The sequence below is a fragment of the Oryzias latipes genome, chromosome 12 (genome assembly GCF_002234675.1).
Source record: "Oryzias latipes chromosome 12, ASM223467v1".
In the NCBI taxonomy this organism is placed as follows: domain Eukaryota; kingdom Metazoa; phylum Chordata; class Actinopteri; order Beloniformes; family Adrianichthyidae; genus Oryzias; species Oryzias latipes.
This window is the reverse complement of record NC_019870.2, coordinates 4,341,791-4,359,177: the sequence shown is the minus strand read 5'-3', so window position 1 is coordinate 4,359,177 and position 17,387 is coordinate 4,341,791. Positions and strand designations below refer to the sequence as shown.

General features: G+C 38.7%; 1 protein-coding gene across 4 annotated transcripts in view; it reads left to right on the top strand.

The window, feature by feature from the left end:
- Positions 1–17,387, top strand: part of mast4 (microtubule associated serine/threonine kinase family member 4) — a 133,457-nt gene that overhangs the window by 27,315 nt on the left and 88,755 nt on the right. For all 4 annotated transcript variants that reach the window (XM_023960995.1, XM_023960994.1, XM_023960992.1 and 1 more), the window contains exon 3: positions 5,573–5,706. In XM_023960995.1, the coding sequence (XP_023816763.1) occupies positions 5,573–5,706 (134 nt within the window). The remainder of the gene's footprint in view (positions 1–5,572; positions 5,707–17,387) is intronic.

Below are 17,387 nucleotides of genomic sequence, written 5' to 3'. Positions count from 1 at the left end.
GCTAGATGTCTGCATTGACTGTGGACTTCAGAAAACACAGTGGACCAACACCGGTAGATGACAAGGCACCCTTAACCATCACTGACTGTGGAAACTTCCTACTGGACTTCAAGCTAGGTTCTGCTTCTTCAGTCCTCCTAAAGACTCTAGATCAGGGGTGTCAGACATACGGGCCGCGGGCCATGTCCTGCCTGCCAGATGGTTCAATCCGGCCCAGTCATGAACAGTAAAAATTATAAGGATATTTTTTATTTATTTTTAAAAGCAGGATTCTAGTCCATTCTTGTGGCGAGTTAAGATTTTTTAAAGAAATAACCGAAATGTGCAATTCATACACTAGGGGGAGCAAAGGAAAAGCAAAACAGGTGAAACAGCAAACCTCTGCACGTGCCAAAAGCAAACCTAACAGCTCTGTGTCTAGGGTAAGATGTAGTTTGGTTCCTCGTGAGCCTCACCGCTGTTACGTTGCTATAAGAATGATCAGTAGTGACACAATAATGACCAAAATGTTATCAAAAAGAAAAAAAGGTTGAAGTGGAGGGCTGAGCTTTCCAGGAAAAATGGAAAGAGTTTGATTTGTTCACAGACCTGAATGCAAAACCCACGTGGGTTGGTATGTTATCAACAGGTTGCAGTGCTCAAAGAATAGAACATTAAGCACCACTATGAGACTTACCATAAAGAAAAGATTCACCATGTCGAGTTAAGAAAAGAGAAGATTTACCAACTATTAGCTGGACTGATAAAATAACCGGTGTCAGTGACGGAGCAGTGACAGACACCTGATTGCAGACAAGTTGGAGCAAACATCCAAACCATTTTCAGATGCTGAACTTATGAAAAAACGCTGAAGCCCGCAGAAGTCTTGTATCCCAAAAAGCCGTCGACCTTTGCTAGCAGTCTGACAGAGATCACGATCAGATCCAACATCTCAGAGGAGACTTGGGCGCCAAATGAAGGAATCCAGTCATTTACTGTATTTTCGGTCGCTATTGATGAAAGCACAGACATCACAGATAAATACAAGTGTGCATATTAATTGGAGTGTTGAACAGACCGTCACAGCAGAGTTTTTTGATGACATAGTTGGAGTGAATTGGTCACGTGATGTCAGTCTGGTCACTGATGGCGCCTCATCAAAGGTCAGGAAGAAGGCAGGTGTTGCCACAAAATTCAAGCAGAAAACCAGGAAAAGGTTCTTGGACATTTCATTGTGTTTTGCTCTCTTGAATGACAGTAAATGTGTTTCTGCACAGGATTTGAATCCTGATATTGATGGACAGGTGAAGTTTCAGGAGAGAAAGAGGTTAACTCCAAATTCTTATTTTCACAAATGTTTAATTTAGTTTAATTTTTCATTAATTTGCACATTTACATTTTCCTTCAGTGTCGGATGTAAAATATTCAGTCTGTGTAAAATTGAATAAACCATTTTTTTAAAAGTGAAATGCATTTTATTTAAATGGCCTCTGTGAATGAATGTGTAATAATAAGTGATTAGGCTACCAAAGCAAAAAACAAACCAAAATGAGTTTGACACTCCTGCTCTAGATTTAAAAACAAAATGGCAAAATGTACTTTCATCTAAGAAAGGACTTTCGACAGTTTAACACCAGTCCACTTCCTTTTTCTCCTAATCCAGATAAGAAGCTTTTAACGTCGTCTCTGGTTCAGGAGTGGCTTGACACCAGGGATGCGACATTTATAGCACACGCCTGCGTGTTGACTTTTAATGCACCGACTCCAGCGTCAGTCCTCTCTGTGTGATCCATTCATCCGTCTTCCAAACCTGTTTAATCCCTTTCGGGGTCACACGGTTGCTGGAGCCTACCCCAGCCCTGTTTTGCAGTCGCAGGGACCCACACGCATTTGGACCAATGGAAAATTTAGAGATCAATCAACCTCTGATGCATGATTCTCTTGATTTTGAGTTTCTACAACCTGTAAATCCCAATTCATCAAAAATGTCAAATGCTTAAAAAGCTTCACTTTGGGAATTTTCTCTGAAAAAAAAAAAAAAAAAATTTCACCCTTTTTTTTTTTTTTTTAAATCATTTGTGTTTTACCAAATAAACAAAACATATCATTTTCTGGGTTTTGGGAAAGCAAAGTTATAAATTGAGCATTTTGACTTGTTAGAAGAGCTGATGATCTTAAACTCGTTAAAGTTTTAACCTTCACCTTCAGGAGAATCTGCTACCAGAGCACTTTTTGATTTTAGTTAACGTTCTAAAAGAGTTTGTTTTTTACAAAAGTCCCGTGTAGCTCCAAGTATAAATAAACTCCCCATGTGGACAAATGAAGCTGAAAGTGTCGTTTGTTACATCTGCAGAGCTTTTCTGCTTCTGTTTAGTGAATTAAAAAAGAAACCCTCTTGTGTTTACAGCTTTAAACATCATGTTTATTTCACCAATATGGTGGATTTGGCCCCACAGATTAAAACATCGACCTTTCCAGCTAATGAAAGGGGGGCCGCTCTGACTAAATGCATTAACCTTTAGGATGGGGTCTACAGAAAAACATTGTTTTCACTCGTGTTTCCTGCAAACAAAGCCACAGATGTTTTTAAGCACCTTTTGACAGTTTGAAGCAGAAAATGTGTTTTGGTTCAAATGAAACTAGAAGGAAAATGAGGAAAGCGACTCTTTGAACATTGTGGTCGGAACGATTTGGATTAATTTTATATCGAAACATTTTTTACCCATTACAAATACTGTCAATCAGACGCAGACTACAGTTATACAGATACATTAATACAGGAAAAAGCCAATAGGCTGTCGTCAAACGTTTTGACTTATTGTTCCTTCCTTAAAGATCAACTTAACGGAGAATTGTTTTTTATGTGGCGTTTTTCTGATTGACATAAATAAAATTAAGTTTAAAACTGCATTTCAAATATTTAATGAAATTGTTTTGAATCAGGAGTAGCCAGAGAAGAACAGTGTATTTGTGGTGTAGAAAACAAGCTGGGTGGGCCATGAGCTCCCTGCTCCATGTAGGTCTTCGTTTTCCTCATCTGAGCGGACATCTGGGTCAAAGCTGTACAACTGGATAGAGTGTAAACAGAGAGCTCTCAGCCACAGGCAGTGTAAGGGGATTTCCCCACGATGACAGTCCCACCCACATCTCAAGAGGCGAGTTTCTGCAGAAACCATGTTTTAGAAAGCGACACAGGTTTTTTTGGATTTTGGCTAAAAATGACAATCGTAAACAAATATTTTTTGGCAATAATTTTGACGTCATAGTAGGGGTTTGGCAATTCATTTTAACGATGCGCTTGATATCATAATTTGTGGTTGACTATGCGATTCATAGTGGATATTGGTTCATTTTGAACGATCCAATTCACTGACCTAAAATCGATCTTTAGCCAAAACTTCAACCAGTGTGACTCAGAGATAAATACTGAAGTTTTCCAGATTCCATGGATTTCTTGCAAGATGTGTGAATTAAATATGTGTACAACCAAACAAGTAAACAAGAATGAATGTCAAATCCATTCACGTTATAGTCTCCTAAAGTTCAGCCCACTGTTGTTTTTCCACATCCAAATAATCCAAACACAACTTTCTAGCTGATGGTCACACATCTTTTCTAAATTCAAAGGGCTTCCACACATTAGACTGTAATGATGGAATGATCAGTGTTTTTGTTGTCTACCTGATGGTATTTTCTGATATCAATATTACAACTTTTTTTCAGTTTGAAATGATTTCTTAATGGTATGCGTCAATGGGATAATAAAACTTATATCAGACAGATTGACAGGAGGAATATGAATCTATTTATCAATTCATCATTATACCCCCTACTTTATACACTCCCAGAGCATTAAATTGAATAAAAATTGGTTTAGTAGATTTAAAAACTTCAGCAGTGGTGATTTTACACTGAAACCTTATTTTCCTCCTTCATGTCAATGTCAATCTTCTTGTTGAATCTTTTACTGAATTATCACATAAAGTACATTTGTTAAGGATATTATTTATAGGGTTAGTTTCAAACTCATAGTACAAAAAATATGTTTATTTCTCTTTTAAATGGAAAAAAACATTTGTGAGAAACATTGTGTGTTTGTGTGCAGCATATTGGAGAAAAAACAAAACAAGTTTTTCCAAATTCTTTCAGTTAAATTCCTCGTTCTTTACAAATGTGCCCCACTTTACAGGGGAAGTCGGGAATAATATCCCCAGCAAAGAGATGATCTCATATTTCCTTTCCTTGCTTTATGTCGAAAAGTTTGGAGTTGATTCGTTGGGAGTTGTGACCCGGGTTGAACCTGCGCTAAATGTAAATGAAAGTCAGCATTTTTACCTGCCTTTTTAAGAGCTGAATGGTGTTTCATCTCCTTCCTCTGTGCCAGGATGTGATGCTCTGGTGAGGAAGGAACTTTTCTTTTTCTTATTCATCCTGCTCGGCCTCACTCACATTCACTTCTGTGCAGTTATCAAAACAAACCTTAAAAAGTCCACACTAAAAAAAAACAATCTCTTAGATTTAGTTTGTCTGCAGGAGAGGTAGAAGGCAGAGAACATTAAAAATGTATGGCAGATCTGAGGGATGTTTACTTTTCTTTTTACCAAGATAAGATTCTTAGGAGATGCTCGTTAAACCTTTGCTATGCTTCTGTATGTTTACGAAAGCTTTTTTTTTTTAGGTTCTTTTTTTCTGCTTTCTCACAAAACAAAAGCAAAAAAAAATTAAAGTACCTAAAATGTTTGCTGTTCTCAGGACAATTCAAGGCCTTGCTCACCTAAATCTGGAGCTAAAATCAGGGGAAATCAAGAAAGACATGCTTTTGATTTCAATATGAAGCTCTTTCTTTTGTGCATCTTGTTTTTTTTTTTTTTGTTTTTATTGTATTTTTTAACAGAAAGTGAAATTCCCACTTTAGACCAAACCAGACTGCTGTTGAGAACAAAAAAAAGGCAGCATTTACTGCCATCTAGCGGTGAGGATTTTCATAAAGTTATCTCTGAGCTTTGATTCTGTAAACTTCCTCACAGAAAGGATCAGTTTTTCCTGGCCAAGTCCATAAAATAAAAGAAAGTAGGTGTTGCAGAAATGATTTATATTTTAAAATATTTACATATTCTAAAATAAAATCACCTTTTTCATTGACAGACAACAGAAGCAATGTGAACAGGTAACTTAAATGCAGATGTATCAGATGCATGAGGAAATGCTGACGTTAACTTCATGTGAAAACACTGGATTCCCCATGTTTTTTTTTATTATTAATTATTGACTTTGAATATTGGTGGTGAATTTGTTTCTATTTGTTAGCCTTTGGTTGAATTTTTAGCCACAAATCAGCTTCTTCTGTATTTTTAAGACCTTAGAGTGCAGAAATGAAAAGTGGGCCTTGACTCCTGTTTGTTTAAACAGGAATAAACTTGAATTCAAGATCAAATTTCACTGCAGACTACAGGTTTTTTTCAAAAATTAAATTTATTGTTTTTGCTTTCCATTTTTTATGTAATTGACTCAAAGATTAATCATTTATTTATTTTACTTTTCATTTTTTGGAAAACTCTTTTTTGGGTTTACCAAATTCTGTCTGCTTTTCCAGGAAAATACCTGCTGCTTCCCCCCAGCCTGTCGCAGACGCAGACGACCCTGCAGCTGCCACACGACACTTCAAACCTTGTTCGGATGCGTTCGCTGAACCTGGGAAAGTCGGACCCCTCCCTCACCTCCAGCTTGGTGAGTGAATTTGCCTTAAATGATTGTTCCTTTACTGTTTCATATTTCCTTAGTGTTCTTCTAAAGATTAAAAAAATCTTAATGTTTTTGTGAAATGTTTACTTTTCTAAATGCTTGAAGCCTCGACTTATTTTACAACCAAACTGTCTGAATGTAAAGTAAAGGTAAAGGCAAAAAAGAAACCACTTGAGTCAATGATGGGACGTTCACACACAGCCTCTGATCAAGCTTGGTGGGTTTTTTCTTTTTAAATAAAAAAGTGTTTTTTAGATTTCACTTTTTTTTTAGACCGTCAAATTTTATGTTTTAAGAGCTTCTAAAAATCTTCTTTAAAAAAATCTTGTGTTAATCTAATTCCACACAAATATTTTTTTTTCTGACAGAAGAATGATCATGAATCTTTAAGGTGAAAATGTTGAATCATTTGAAGAACATCCAGCTTTGTAATCTTTATTTAAATTTTTTGAAAAATGCATTTATTGATGAAAATCATAAAATAACAAACGGCTGCAGAGCAAAATTTACTTGGATTTTTGAAGTTCGATCATAATAAACCACAACTCCAGATAAACATTTCCTCAGAATTGTGTTTGCTGGAAAAATCCGGGTTATTTTAGTGCCTTTCTGCTGACCTAAAGGCTTTTTTTGTAGATGCCTCCTGTCTCTGCGGGTAAAAACCTTCCCTCCTTTTAATGTGATTATTTTCATAGGCAGAAAACACGATGTAGCCTTCGGCTTTTTTATCAGCTATGACTGACTTTCCTCACATGTACCGTTTGATTAAGAAAAAAAACACTACTGGCCTGTTTCATGTTTGGGAGAAAGATAGATGTGGGCTTTAAGAGAAAAACAAGTGGCTCCTCCTCCTATGACCTTCAGCGCTCCTGGCCGTTCTCTCAGATCGCTCTGACAGATAGTCGGCTGGGCTGTCGTGATCTTATTGTCCCAGGAGTGAGATGCAATCAAAAGCAGAGGCTAATCCAATGATGTGAAGCTATGAGTCATCCTGCGTGTGCTCCATATGGGTTAGAGAAGGTTAATGCAATATAAAAGCATGTGTGCTCATATGTGTGAGGCTGCTTTTAGAATAACTGACACGGGGTGTGATGGGGGGGGCACGCTGTAACCCGATACATGTCTGCAGCAGTTTGTGGTGAAAACTTCACCCTGCATCACCCTCTTGAGTCATTTTAGTTTTAAATCCCTTAAAAATATATATATATATAAATCTAACATTGAAGTCAACTGGATCAAACCACTTTTACTTCTTTTTTAATGGGAAAATTTGCTCCCAGAATTGCTTATTTGTGATCTGGCTTCCTCCACTTGGGGGCGCTGTTGCATCTCCGGCCTGTATATTTTAAACACATGAAGCCCAGAGCTTATAAAAGCCATAAAATGAATCCCTTTGGTTATTGTGCCCCGCGGTGTAAATGATTACATGATTCCCTGTAACATAATTGTCCTCCAGTGGATAAGTCCTTCAGCTCACGCGTTGATTCAATTTGCATTTCACAGCCTGAAAACCTGAGACAGTCCTTTAGTAGCATTGAATTTCCCACAGATGTAGATTCTGGACTGATTCTCTCAGAGATTAATCCGGAAAACCGCTGCAGGAAGGGTCACAGCTCCAGAGGTAGAAGATGTGAGGCGACTTTTCTCAGAAACGGCGAAGGAAACTCTCAGCATCTTTTCCCTCCATCTTATCGGTATAATAGTTGGTTATGAATGTGCAACTGTGTGTGAGTCACGGAGAGCCAGCCGTCTGACACTAATTCCTCTCCATCACGCTCTGAAAGTGTGAGCACGATTGGGCCTATTGAAGACACTTTAGCCAAAAGATTTCAGAGAAATGTCATTTGACAGAAGCTGCAGCCTGACTGAACTTTCATAGCCGTTTCTGCAGCCTTAGATCGGATATTAGCATAGACGTTAGCTGTTCCTGTGGCAAAAGGCCAGCAGAAAACATCTGGATGTTGCTCTGAATCACACTTCTTATGACTGCATTTTCATTTTCTTCAATCGTTATTGAAGCCTTTTTAGGTCTTAAATCAAATTAAAGAGCCTACAACCATGCTACAGTTAAGCCTTTTATAGTCAACAATATTCTTGTATATGATAATATATTACCTTTAGCACACAAAAAAAATATATTTTTTTAATTTAACAGTTATTTTCCCAGGGGAGTATTTCAACCCCGAAAAAGGACGACTCGATCTCTGAGGCTCCGCCTTTCACTGCTTTTGGGTGCCGCCCATTTCATGACGTCATCCTAGCGTGTCTGCATCTCGCCCACGAAACAAACATTTTAACTAATGTTAAAATAAAAGTGTTTAGCCAATCACTGGGAGCTCCGCCGAGAAAGTGTGTGTGTGTATGTGTGTCTGTTAGTCTGGGGGGCGGGGGGGCTGGCAGCAAGGACTCTTCCTGGAAGGGGCTGTTCCTCACTTTGTGATGTCACAATGTGAGAACCCACCTGTTTTCATGGACTGGGAGGGGCTGGGAACGCAGGTTTGAAGGGGAATACTCAGAAATGCCGCTTTGGGGTTTCTTTTTGTTGTGACTACAAGAAAAAACACAAACAATAACACTTAGTAGTTGATTTCTATGCAATTTTAATTATTTTTTGTCTTTGAAAACAGAGACTGGTTTTCAAATAAAAGAAATGTTTTAGAAAACATTCAAACAGGCCTTTTCCTTTAAATGAAATGTATGAATAGCTTCTTCTTCACCTTTACTTACCTCAGACTCATGTCCAGTATTGTTATTATTATGGTAATCGTCATTGTTATTACTATTACTACTATCAATATTGCTAGTACTACTATTTTTATTATTATTGTAGGGGAGGGATTATGTTTTTTTTACCACTTCTTATCAAGTAACAAATCAAACTTTGTTCGACTTTATTAGATAACCCATTTATTTAGTAAATCTAATGTGATGTTTGTGTACTGTATGTGTAACTGTGAACAAGTCCATCTTTATGAGTAATTATACTCTCAGGAGGACGGCATCCATCATTGTATTTCTTATCAACTGAAATGGGTTTGATATATTTGTATTGTGTATTATTGTGTCTTATTAATATTTGAATGCTTGAATTAAATAATCAGATCAAATGTAGAGTAAAAGTTTGACAGAAAAACATGAGAACCAACAGAAATGTTTTAAACATTTTTGAGGAAATACAGCAGAGGGACCTAAATGTTGGTTTCGAGGCGGATTGCATCTTTAACTCTGAGCTCTTTTAGCAACAGAAGCTGCTGAACTCTCCGCTGTAAGATGAACAAAAACTTCAAACAGAAAACAGATTTTCCTTACACAACATAGCCGGTGCAACAATAATGGAGGCCAGACGAGGACAACCAAGACGTACATGGATCTATTTGTCTGCGCGTGGATGCATCAGAATGGAGAGGAGCAGGGAGCTTGTGCGAGCGTATTTTCTACGTCACAAACAAGCTCTTTTTCAAACCACATTTTTTTCATCTGCTCCTGATTCAGGACAATTTGCATGAAGAAAATGAAATGCAGTTTTTGAGCTTCATTTTTTTTATACACGTCTTCCATCAGAAAAATGCTACAAGAACAGAAAAAAGACCGTTTTCATCGGGGTTGGTCGTTAAGTCAAGCAGAGAATGGTTTGGTTTTGTAAATTGGAGCGCGATGCGTCTGAATACCAGTATCTGAGCAGCTATCTGGCCGTCTCTACCTCTCACACTGTTTGCATTTCCATTTTGACTGCTCCTAACACCATGTGGAAATTCAAATCTGGTCACTGCTGCTCTCATGCTGTCATGTGTGGACACAAACCGACGCTTTTCTTCATGGAAATTGTATCTTTTGGAGTCGGCTGCTCTGACGCCTCGGGGTTTTTTCCACAGCCACCGGATCCCTCCGCCTCCCTGAAGAAGCCGAAGTAAAAGTGTTTAAAGGGCTGTAAAATACACTTTATTGGCACTAAACGGATGATATAGTTTTGTCAGTTTGAAATTCACTTTAAAGATGAGATTTGCCTCATTCCGTAAACGATGACTCTTCGTCGTACTGACGTGACAAATGGAGGCGAGCGTGATGTAAGCACACGGTGCTTGTCAATTACTGTTGGCAGCGTGGCATTCGTCATAGTGATTGATATGTCGCTGTAAAGCACAGCAGCCAGTCGGTGACAATAACTGCGTGGAAAGCTGCCAGCATGCCGGCTGTGTTGCAGCATGACATTACTGTCAAAGCTGTCGATGGTGGGATTTGGTGGATACGTTCGTGTCTGAAGGGATTTTCTGTAATTGGCGTTTTTGCACTTGGTTTATAAAAATGTCTCTGATAGTTGCTTCAGGCAGCTTTAATTTTCGGAAAGCCACTCAGAAGTGGGGATATTTTCAAGGGGAACACCGATGATGCTTCAAAAAGGGATTGTTTTAGAGATGCTTTGACATTTTACCGTAATGTCGTGTCTGCTGGTCATTGAATGAATAAAGCATTTGTTAAATTATTTGATTTAAAAAGAAATGAGCTAACAGTGTTGTGGAAAAGTTTAGAGCTTGTGCGAAAATAATGCTGTAATCAAAGAATGCTAAATGTTTTTATTCATAAAGTACTAAGCAAGCAAGCAAAACACATTAAAGCAATGATTGGTGTTCCATGGCGCTATCTGCCCTTGCCCTTGCCTTTTATTTGTTTTTATCTCCATAGCAACCTTTTTAATTTTTGGTCGCCTGGGGGTGACGAACAGGTTTGTCATTTGTAGAAGAATTTGCAAAAGTACGTTTTTTTTGATTTCCTTGGCAACAGAGGTTTTTTGTTAACCACGCCCACATTCCTAATATGTTCATGTTGAGCAAATGATTCATGTCCTAAATTTTCGGCAAAAAAAAATATGCGAGCAACAAGGAACGCCATTTTTTCATGCTTGCCACGCTGATGCCGTTCATGACCTACGAACCTTAAAACAAACATTTTTTTCCCCCCAGGGCGCATCTTTATGAAGCTTGAGGCGATATATAGAAGTTCTAAGGAGCTTAAATTTGCAGAAGGTACTAAAGATGATTTATTTATTTGAAAACTGAAGATGGTGGCCCTTTCCCGAGGTCATAGGTCAACAAAGCTTTGACTTTGCAGGAAGCCTTAACCTGGTTGGATGTGAAGATCTCTCTAACAAAAGTCCCCCCCCCCCCCCCATCTTGTAATAAAATGTGAAAATTGTAAATGTCACACTTTGCAACTACATGTTCGCCAAGCCGAAGGTCCTTTTGCCATCCCATAATAAATTCAAAACTTCCTTTGAATATTGACTTTGGGTTTTGTGATTTTGGGCTCATAAGAGATTTTAGCCACATTCTGCTCTTTGTTTGATGGTTTTGCCAGCTGTGATATCGTCTGTTTTTTTAAATTAAGATATATTTTTTTTGGGTGGGGCTGGCATTCACTATGCCCAAAATTCATATTTTTATTTTTTGTGTACTAGGTGTGTGCTAATGAGATCTTTAGTAGAAAGTTGCAATAAGAAAGAACTGTGAAAACGATCTAACCCTTGCAGTTGCTCACTGATTCAGGCCATAACGAGACACTTCAACGAAGACAAAGGTTTCAAAGCAGACTCACTTCAGGATGTGCATTTCTTCTGAAGACGCGCAAAGAAGCAGAACACTAGGTATTTGTAGACGCAGTGGTTGGCCAAGGAACCTTGGTGCAGCAGATGATGGACACCTCAAGCTTATTATCCTTCCAAAGTTAGAAGATGTCTATCAGTGCCATCAGCTCAGAGCTGGCAGAAACGAGTGGTACACGGGTACCAGCCATCTACTGTCTGGAGATGTCTGGCCAGAAGTGATCCTCGTGGAAAAGTTGTTGCCAAAAAGCGATGCCAAGCAACTCAAGTATGCAGGAATACACCTGAAAATGGCAGCAGAATGAGTCCAAATTAGAAATATTTAGCAGAGGCCAGTTTGTTCTCAGATGGCTGGAAAGCGGTACGATGAGTGTCTACAGGCAATAGTGAAACATGGTGGAGGTTCCCTCGAAACCTTTGGAGGCTTCATTTCTGCCAATGGAGTTGGAGATTTTGTCAGGATTCTCAATGCTTAGAAACACAGGCAGACATATACCCATCATGCAACACCACCAGAAAAGGTGAACCCAAAGTTACTATGTTGCAGGATGACGACTCCAAATTAGATCTGTATTCAGTCTAAAGAAGAGCAAGAAGTAGTGGAAGTGATGGTCACCTCTGAGCCCTGATGATCCTCTGGGATTGCATGAAGAGACAGAGGGATGTTAGAAAGCTTACATCCACTAACAATCTGTGGTTAGTTCTGCAAGATGTTGGAAGAACTTTCCAGCCAAGTTCCTACGGAAACTGTGTACAAAGAAAAACAGATGCTGTCTTTTAGGCAAAGCGTACAACCACCAAAAATTGAATTTAGATTTTTTTTTTCTTCATCTACTGCATTTTATTACTGGAATTTGTCACAGGCCATTGAAAGTTAACCCTGCTGCCGTCTTTTGTCCAAAACGTCTTGAATTCTGTTGGCAGTTGGTCTGTAGAGCAAGAGCAGAGCGCCCACAGTCCCGCCCACAACTCCGAGGTGAAATTTTTGATCTACATTTTGTGACTGAATGTCACAGCAAACGAACCCACTAGCTATCACCGTGCTGTCTGCGATGGAATAAACGCCAATCTCCAATACATGTGTCTCTAAAGGCCAAATATTTTGGAATAAGCGCTGGGGCTATTATTAGAAGACATACGGCAAATGGTCAAAAGATGATTGGAGTGGGACTTTAAAACCAATGTCGAAGCCTCATTTAGCAAAAGACTTTTCTGACTGATCTTTACATTTTATGTACCGTAATTTCCGGACTACAAGCCGCTACTTTTTTCCTGCGCTTACAGCCCTGCGGCTTATTCAGTGACGCGGCTAATTTATGGATTTAATTGGCGGCCGCCATGTACGTACTTTCGGACTCAGTGAATGGTTTAAATTCTTTATCTAACACCAAGCACAAGTCATTTGTTTTTCAACACACTAAACAGCCAAACAGCATGGACCTCACTTCAGGTCTTAGACACTTCAGTCATGGTTCAACAAAACGAAACACGCATGCCTGGCCGCATCCCAGAATCCTTTGGTGCCATTAGACCCAACGTGCACGTGATCGCCGCTACAATATGATGAAGCTTTCAAGTTAAAAGCAATCGTTAAAAGCAGCGTGAAAAAATCCATCATCACCAACGGGTTTGGAAAAGCTGGTCAGCTGCGTGACGGAGAGAACAGCGCATGGAGTGAATTTACCTCTGAGTCATAGTGACTCGGCTGGCTGCTCGTAAATATGTGGGAATAACATCAGCCTTTATTTTGTCGGGACACGACTGGAAACACAAATCCACGTGATCGTTTTGACGGTTTCTAAGGACTGAGCGGAATTTTGCATTGAAAAGCTCACAGCCTCCGTGTGAGTTGGAGACATGTTCTCCTGCTGTTCGTCCACATAGAGCTGCGGGGCCGATGGCAGTCTGATGGCTCCCACACGTAACAACGCATCCGCCCCTCATCCACAAAACGTACAGTATTAAGTCCGATTGCTCTGCACAGAAACGATTTGCTCCTCCCTGGAGCCGCCCTGGCCAGAGGTGTCGGAGAAGATAGGAAGGGGGGCGCGCGGGGCGAGCGCGGAGCGCAGAAGTGTCCACGGCGCAACAGTGTTTGTTGTGGAAGGAAACTTCTGACCCACGCGCCGCGCTGAGGTGCTGGTATCGCGCTGAGGCGCGCGCTTTTCAGTCGCCGCTGCTTTATTTTACTGGTGTGTTTTTTTAACCAGCCCTGTTACTCCCATAACGCTGCCGCGACACAAGCGGAAGGAGAGCTTTTCCCGTTCACCCCTCCATCCACTGCTGATACTTGCTCATTCTTAAACACGTACAACAGTGTGGCGAGCCGGGTGTTGGCCCCGCCTTTAGCCCCTAAGACTCATGGGAAATAGGGGATCGCGGATGTAAATTTCCTCATCGTAACTGAGGGATGTAATGTTGATTATATGGTTACTGTTTGTAATTTTATGTATGATACCTAGATTGTCAATAAGTAAAAAAAAATAAATAAATAAATAAACAAAAAAAACATAACTGAGGAACTTGTGAACAGAATAGACGTGCATGCGTGCGTGAGGTTTACCCCAATGCATGAGCCTGAGGCAAGGCTGACTCCACCCACAGTGTGGTAAAGAATCACACTTACTTTGGGAGTCAGGATGTGATTTGTCAGGATTATCATGTTGCCTAATACATGCGGCTTTTACTCCGATGCGGCTTGTGTATGATTAAAAGCAGTTAAACACGTGAAAATAGGTGGGTGCGGCTTGTAATCGGGTGCGCTTTGTATTCCGGAATTTACGGGTATATATTTTGACTCTATCGTATATTTTAATTTTGATCTTAAAGTTGCTAACACAGGGCAGTCAAATCTTTAGTCCTCTGTGGCCTTTCTAGACATCTTTGTCCTGCTTATGTCATTTCTGTGCAGTAAACAAAAACATATCTGACAGATTCTCTTAATTAATCAATGTAGTCATTCAGGTTTCGCCTTTTGTTCAGTTTAAATCGACAGTTGAACGACGCATTTATCATTTTTCAAAATTGACACCTATTTAAATTGCGTAAAATTGGTGTTCGACCCAAATCAGTATTTTATAGATAATTCGTATTTTTTTTTTAGTTTTATCCGTGTTTTTCTTTGATGTTGCCTCCATTTCTCTGCAGGTTCAACCTCAGTCTGGTCTGTGTTACCCCCTCCTTGCTTCTCCTTTTTGCTCCTGGGTGTGCATGGCTCTTCCACGTCCCTCTTGATTGTGATTCCCTTTGACAGAAAATCAATAATTCACTAGTGGTGTGATATGGAGATAAGACCGTCATAATCCCGATGTTGTGGCTTTGTGGACTCTGATTTTCTCTGGTGGTTGTCAGAGATGTCCTCACTGATATCACAGTTGTTGGAGTGGTTCATTGGTAACAAAGGAAGAAAAAGTAAACAAAAAAACAGTAAAAGTAAACATTCAAAAACAGTTTGAATGTGAACAGCAAAAATTGAGCATTTTGATGGGAAAACATGTTAAAAATTGGAAGAAATTCTTTAATCTTTAGGTGATTAAAACTGTGCATGAGCATAAACATAAAAAGTTTATATTTCTTTTGTCTGCAATCATTAATAAGTACTTTTTTTTTGGTAAAATCTGCAACTAACTCGTCTCCCTGCTTTAAGATGGTCATAAACCACTGAGGATCTGAGCCCTACAGGCACGTCGGTGCAGGATGTTGCTCAAAAAAATGATTCTTCTGAAAAGTGTGACGGTTAATAAATGAATTTGTTTTGCAATCTGTTTAATCGTGCCGTTGATGATTAATGTTCATATTTTCAGCAGTTACGATGCCTTTTTCTCTTCATTTCATGCCATTGTTGGTTTAGACGACTGAATCAAACCGTTGTGGCGACACAATTACACTATTTATGTGGCAAAGGGGTAGAAATGTGATTTTTTTTTTTGCTTCATTTAAATTTGCTTGATCATAGATTAAAGATAAAGTCGGTCATCTTAATAAAAAAACTGTTGTTTCTCAAGGGTCTTGTAGAGATTTAAATATAACCAAAAGTCAGTTTTCTTTTCCTTTTTTAGAGGTTCACAAATTTAAAGCATGGCAAAATTGTCAAAGTGAGATTGAAACATAGTTGAATTGTTTTATTTAAAGCTTTTTTGCACATTTTTGATGGTAAGTCACCTCCTAAATAAAATTTATCTGTATAAAATTATTTTACTCATAAAAATGACCAGCCAGCTTCCATTTATAACCAAAACTGCAAGCAAATTCTATTAAATGTGTTCCTTTCATCCAAAACTGGTTAAGCCAGTTAATCGTGACATATCTGCTCTATAGTTTTTGGAATACAAGTAATCCTCTCCAGATTTCTACCATATTTTTCAGGCACCAGATAATAGGAATCAGTGAGCAAAACAAAACAGTTATGTCACATTAAGCCTCAAAATGAGGCTTTTCACAACAATAAGGTTAAATTGAAAAAGATTATTTGGATTAATTACATGTCATGATTAATAATCACACTAATTAATGAATCACATCACAGCACTCTCTAAAATACTAAACAATACTCCACTTTTGGCTACACCAGGGGGGTATTCCAGAAAGCAGGTTATGCTAGCTCCCACGATAAGTTTGAGGCTAAGGAAGTTGATAACCTCAGCTTTCTTTTCCAGAAATGGAGGTATGTTTCAGGGTAGGTCAAGTTGCCACGGCAACTCATGCTCTGAACATTACCTGGTCCGGAGCAGGTTTAGTTAAAGCTTAGTTTGTTTTCAGAGATGTGAAGCAGCATGGCGTGTCCATTTAAAGATAATTTAGTGGATGAAGAAGCTCAGATAATACTTTTTCCACCATGAGAGGCTGATAAGACCACATATGGATGTTGGAAAGAGAAACGTTTTTACTTTGATCCAACTTAATTATTTGCTTCAGTTAAGATAAATCATTTTTTTAGGTCACCTTAAAAATAACACAAAGTTTTCAGACAATTATTTTCCTTTCATTCAAATTAATTCAATTAAGTAGGTTCAACTTTGGTGCTGCTGTTAGATCGGCACCGCAAGGGATTCTGGGATATCATTCCCTTTGCCTGTCTGGACGGATTTGGGTTTAAGTGTGGGTTTTTGACAAAATGTGTTTAGTTGTTTAGCTGTTTTACTGTGTTTTGCCGAGTTATTTTGTCCTACTATGCTTACGTTTCTGCACCATGAGTGAGAGTGAAGGAGAGCATGATGAGTTTATATTGCACCCCTACAAGTAAAAACCTGTAATGGCAATGATGGAAAATTCTTTAATGAATTTTTGCACTCCGTGCATTTTTTTCCGTTCTTTTTATTGTTATAAAAATGAGCATATCTGCCGGCTCAAACTTAGAAATATGAGAGTTCAAGAAATATAAGTAATTAAGATGATAAAAAGATTAATGGAGTAATGTGACATTTAGTTAGACAAATACGTAAATTTGAGTTGCATAAACAATTGAGTTTTATAGACGTAATAAATTAGGTTGAATAAATAAATAAATATATATATATATATATATATATATATATATATATATATATATATATATATATATATATATATATATATATATATATATATATATATATATATATGCGTCACAAGGAAAATGGAAACAAAATCAGAAACTTGTGCGTTTACTTTGTTGTTTTTCTCGAAGCAGAAACTTTTTTTTGATGATGCAGCAGTGTTACTTTTTTGATGGACGTATAATCTTCATACGCCGTCATTAAAATCTCAGACTTCGTCTCACTGAAGTGTAGCGCTTTCTTTTTTTCACCACGCGTTTCCATGGTGACTCCAGAAATCGGCGATCTATTGAGAATGCCTCTATGTACCTGCTGTGCACGAGCATTAACCCAGGGTTACCAAGTCGAGCGTAATTACGCCAACTCATATCCGGTCTTTTGGAACCGACATACCCAGAGTAAACAAGTTCAGGCGGATTTCAGCCAGAGTTCAGGCTTAAAGTCAGGCTAGTTTAAACATGCTTCCTGCAATACCCCCCAGGCTCTTGACTACAGTACCCATAATGCTCCATCAATCCATCAGGGGGTATTGCTTT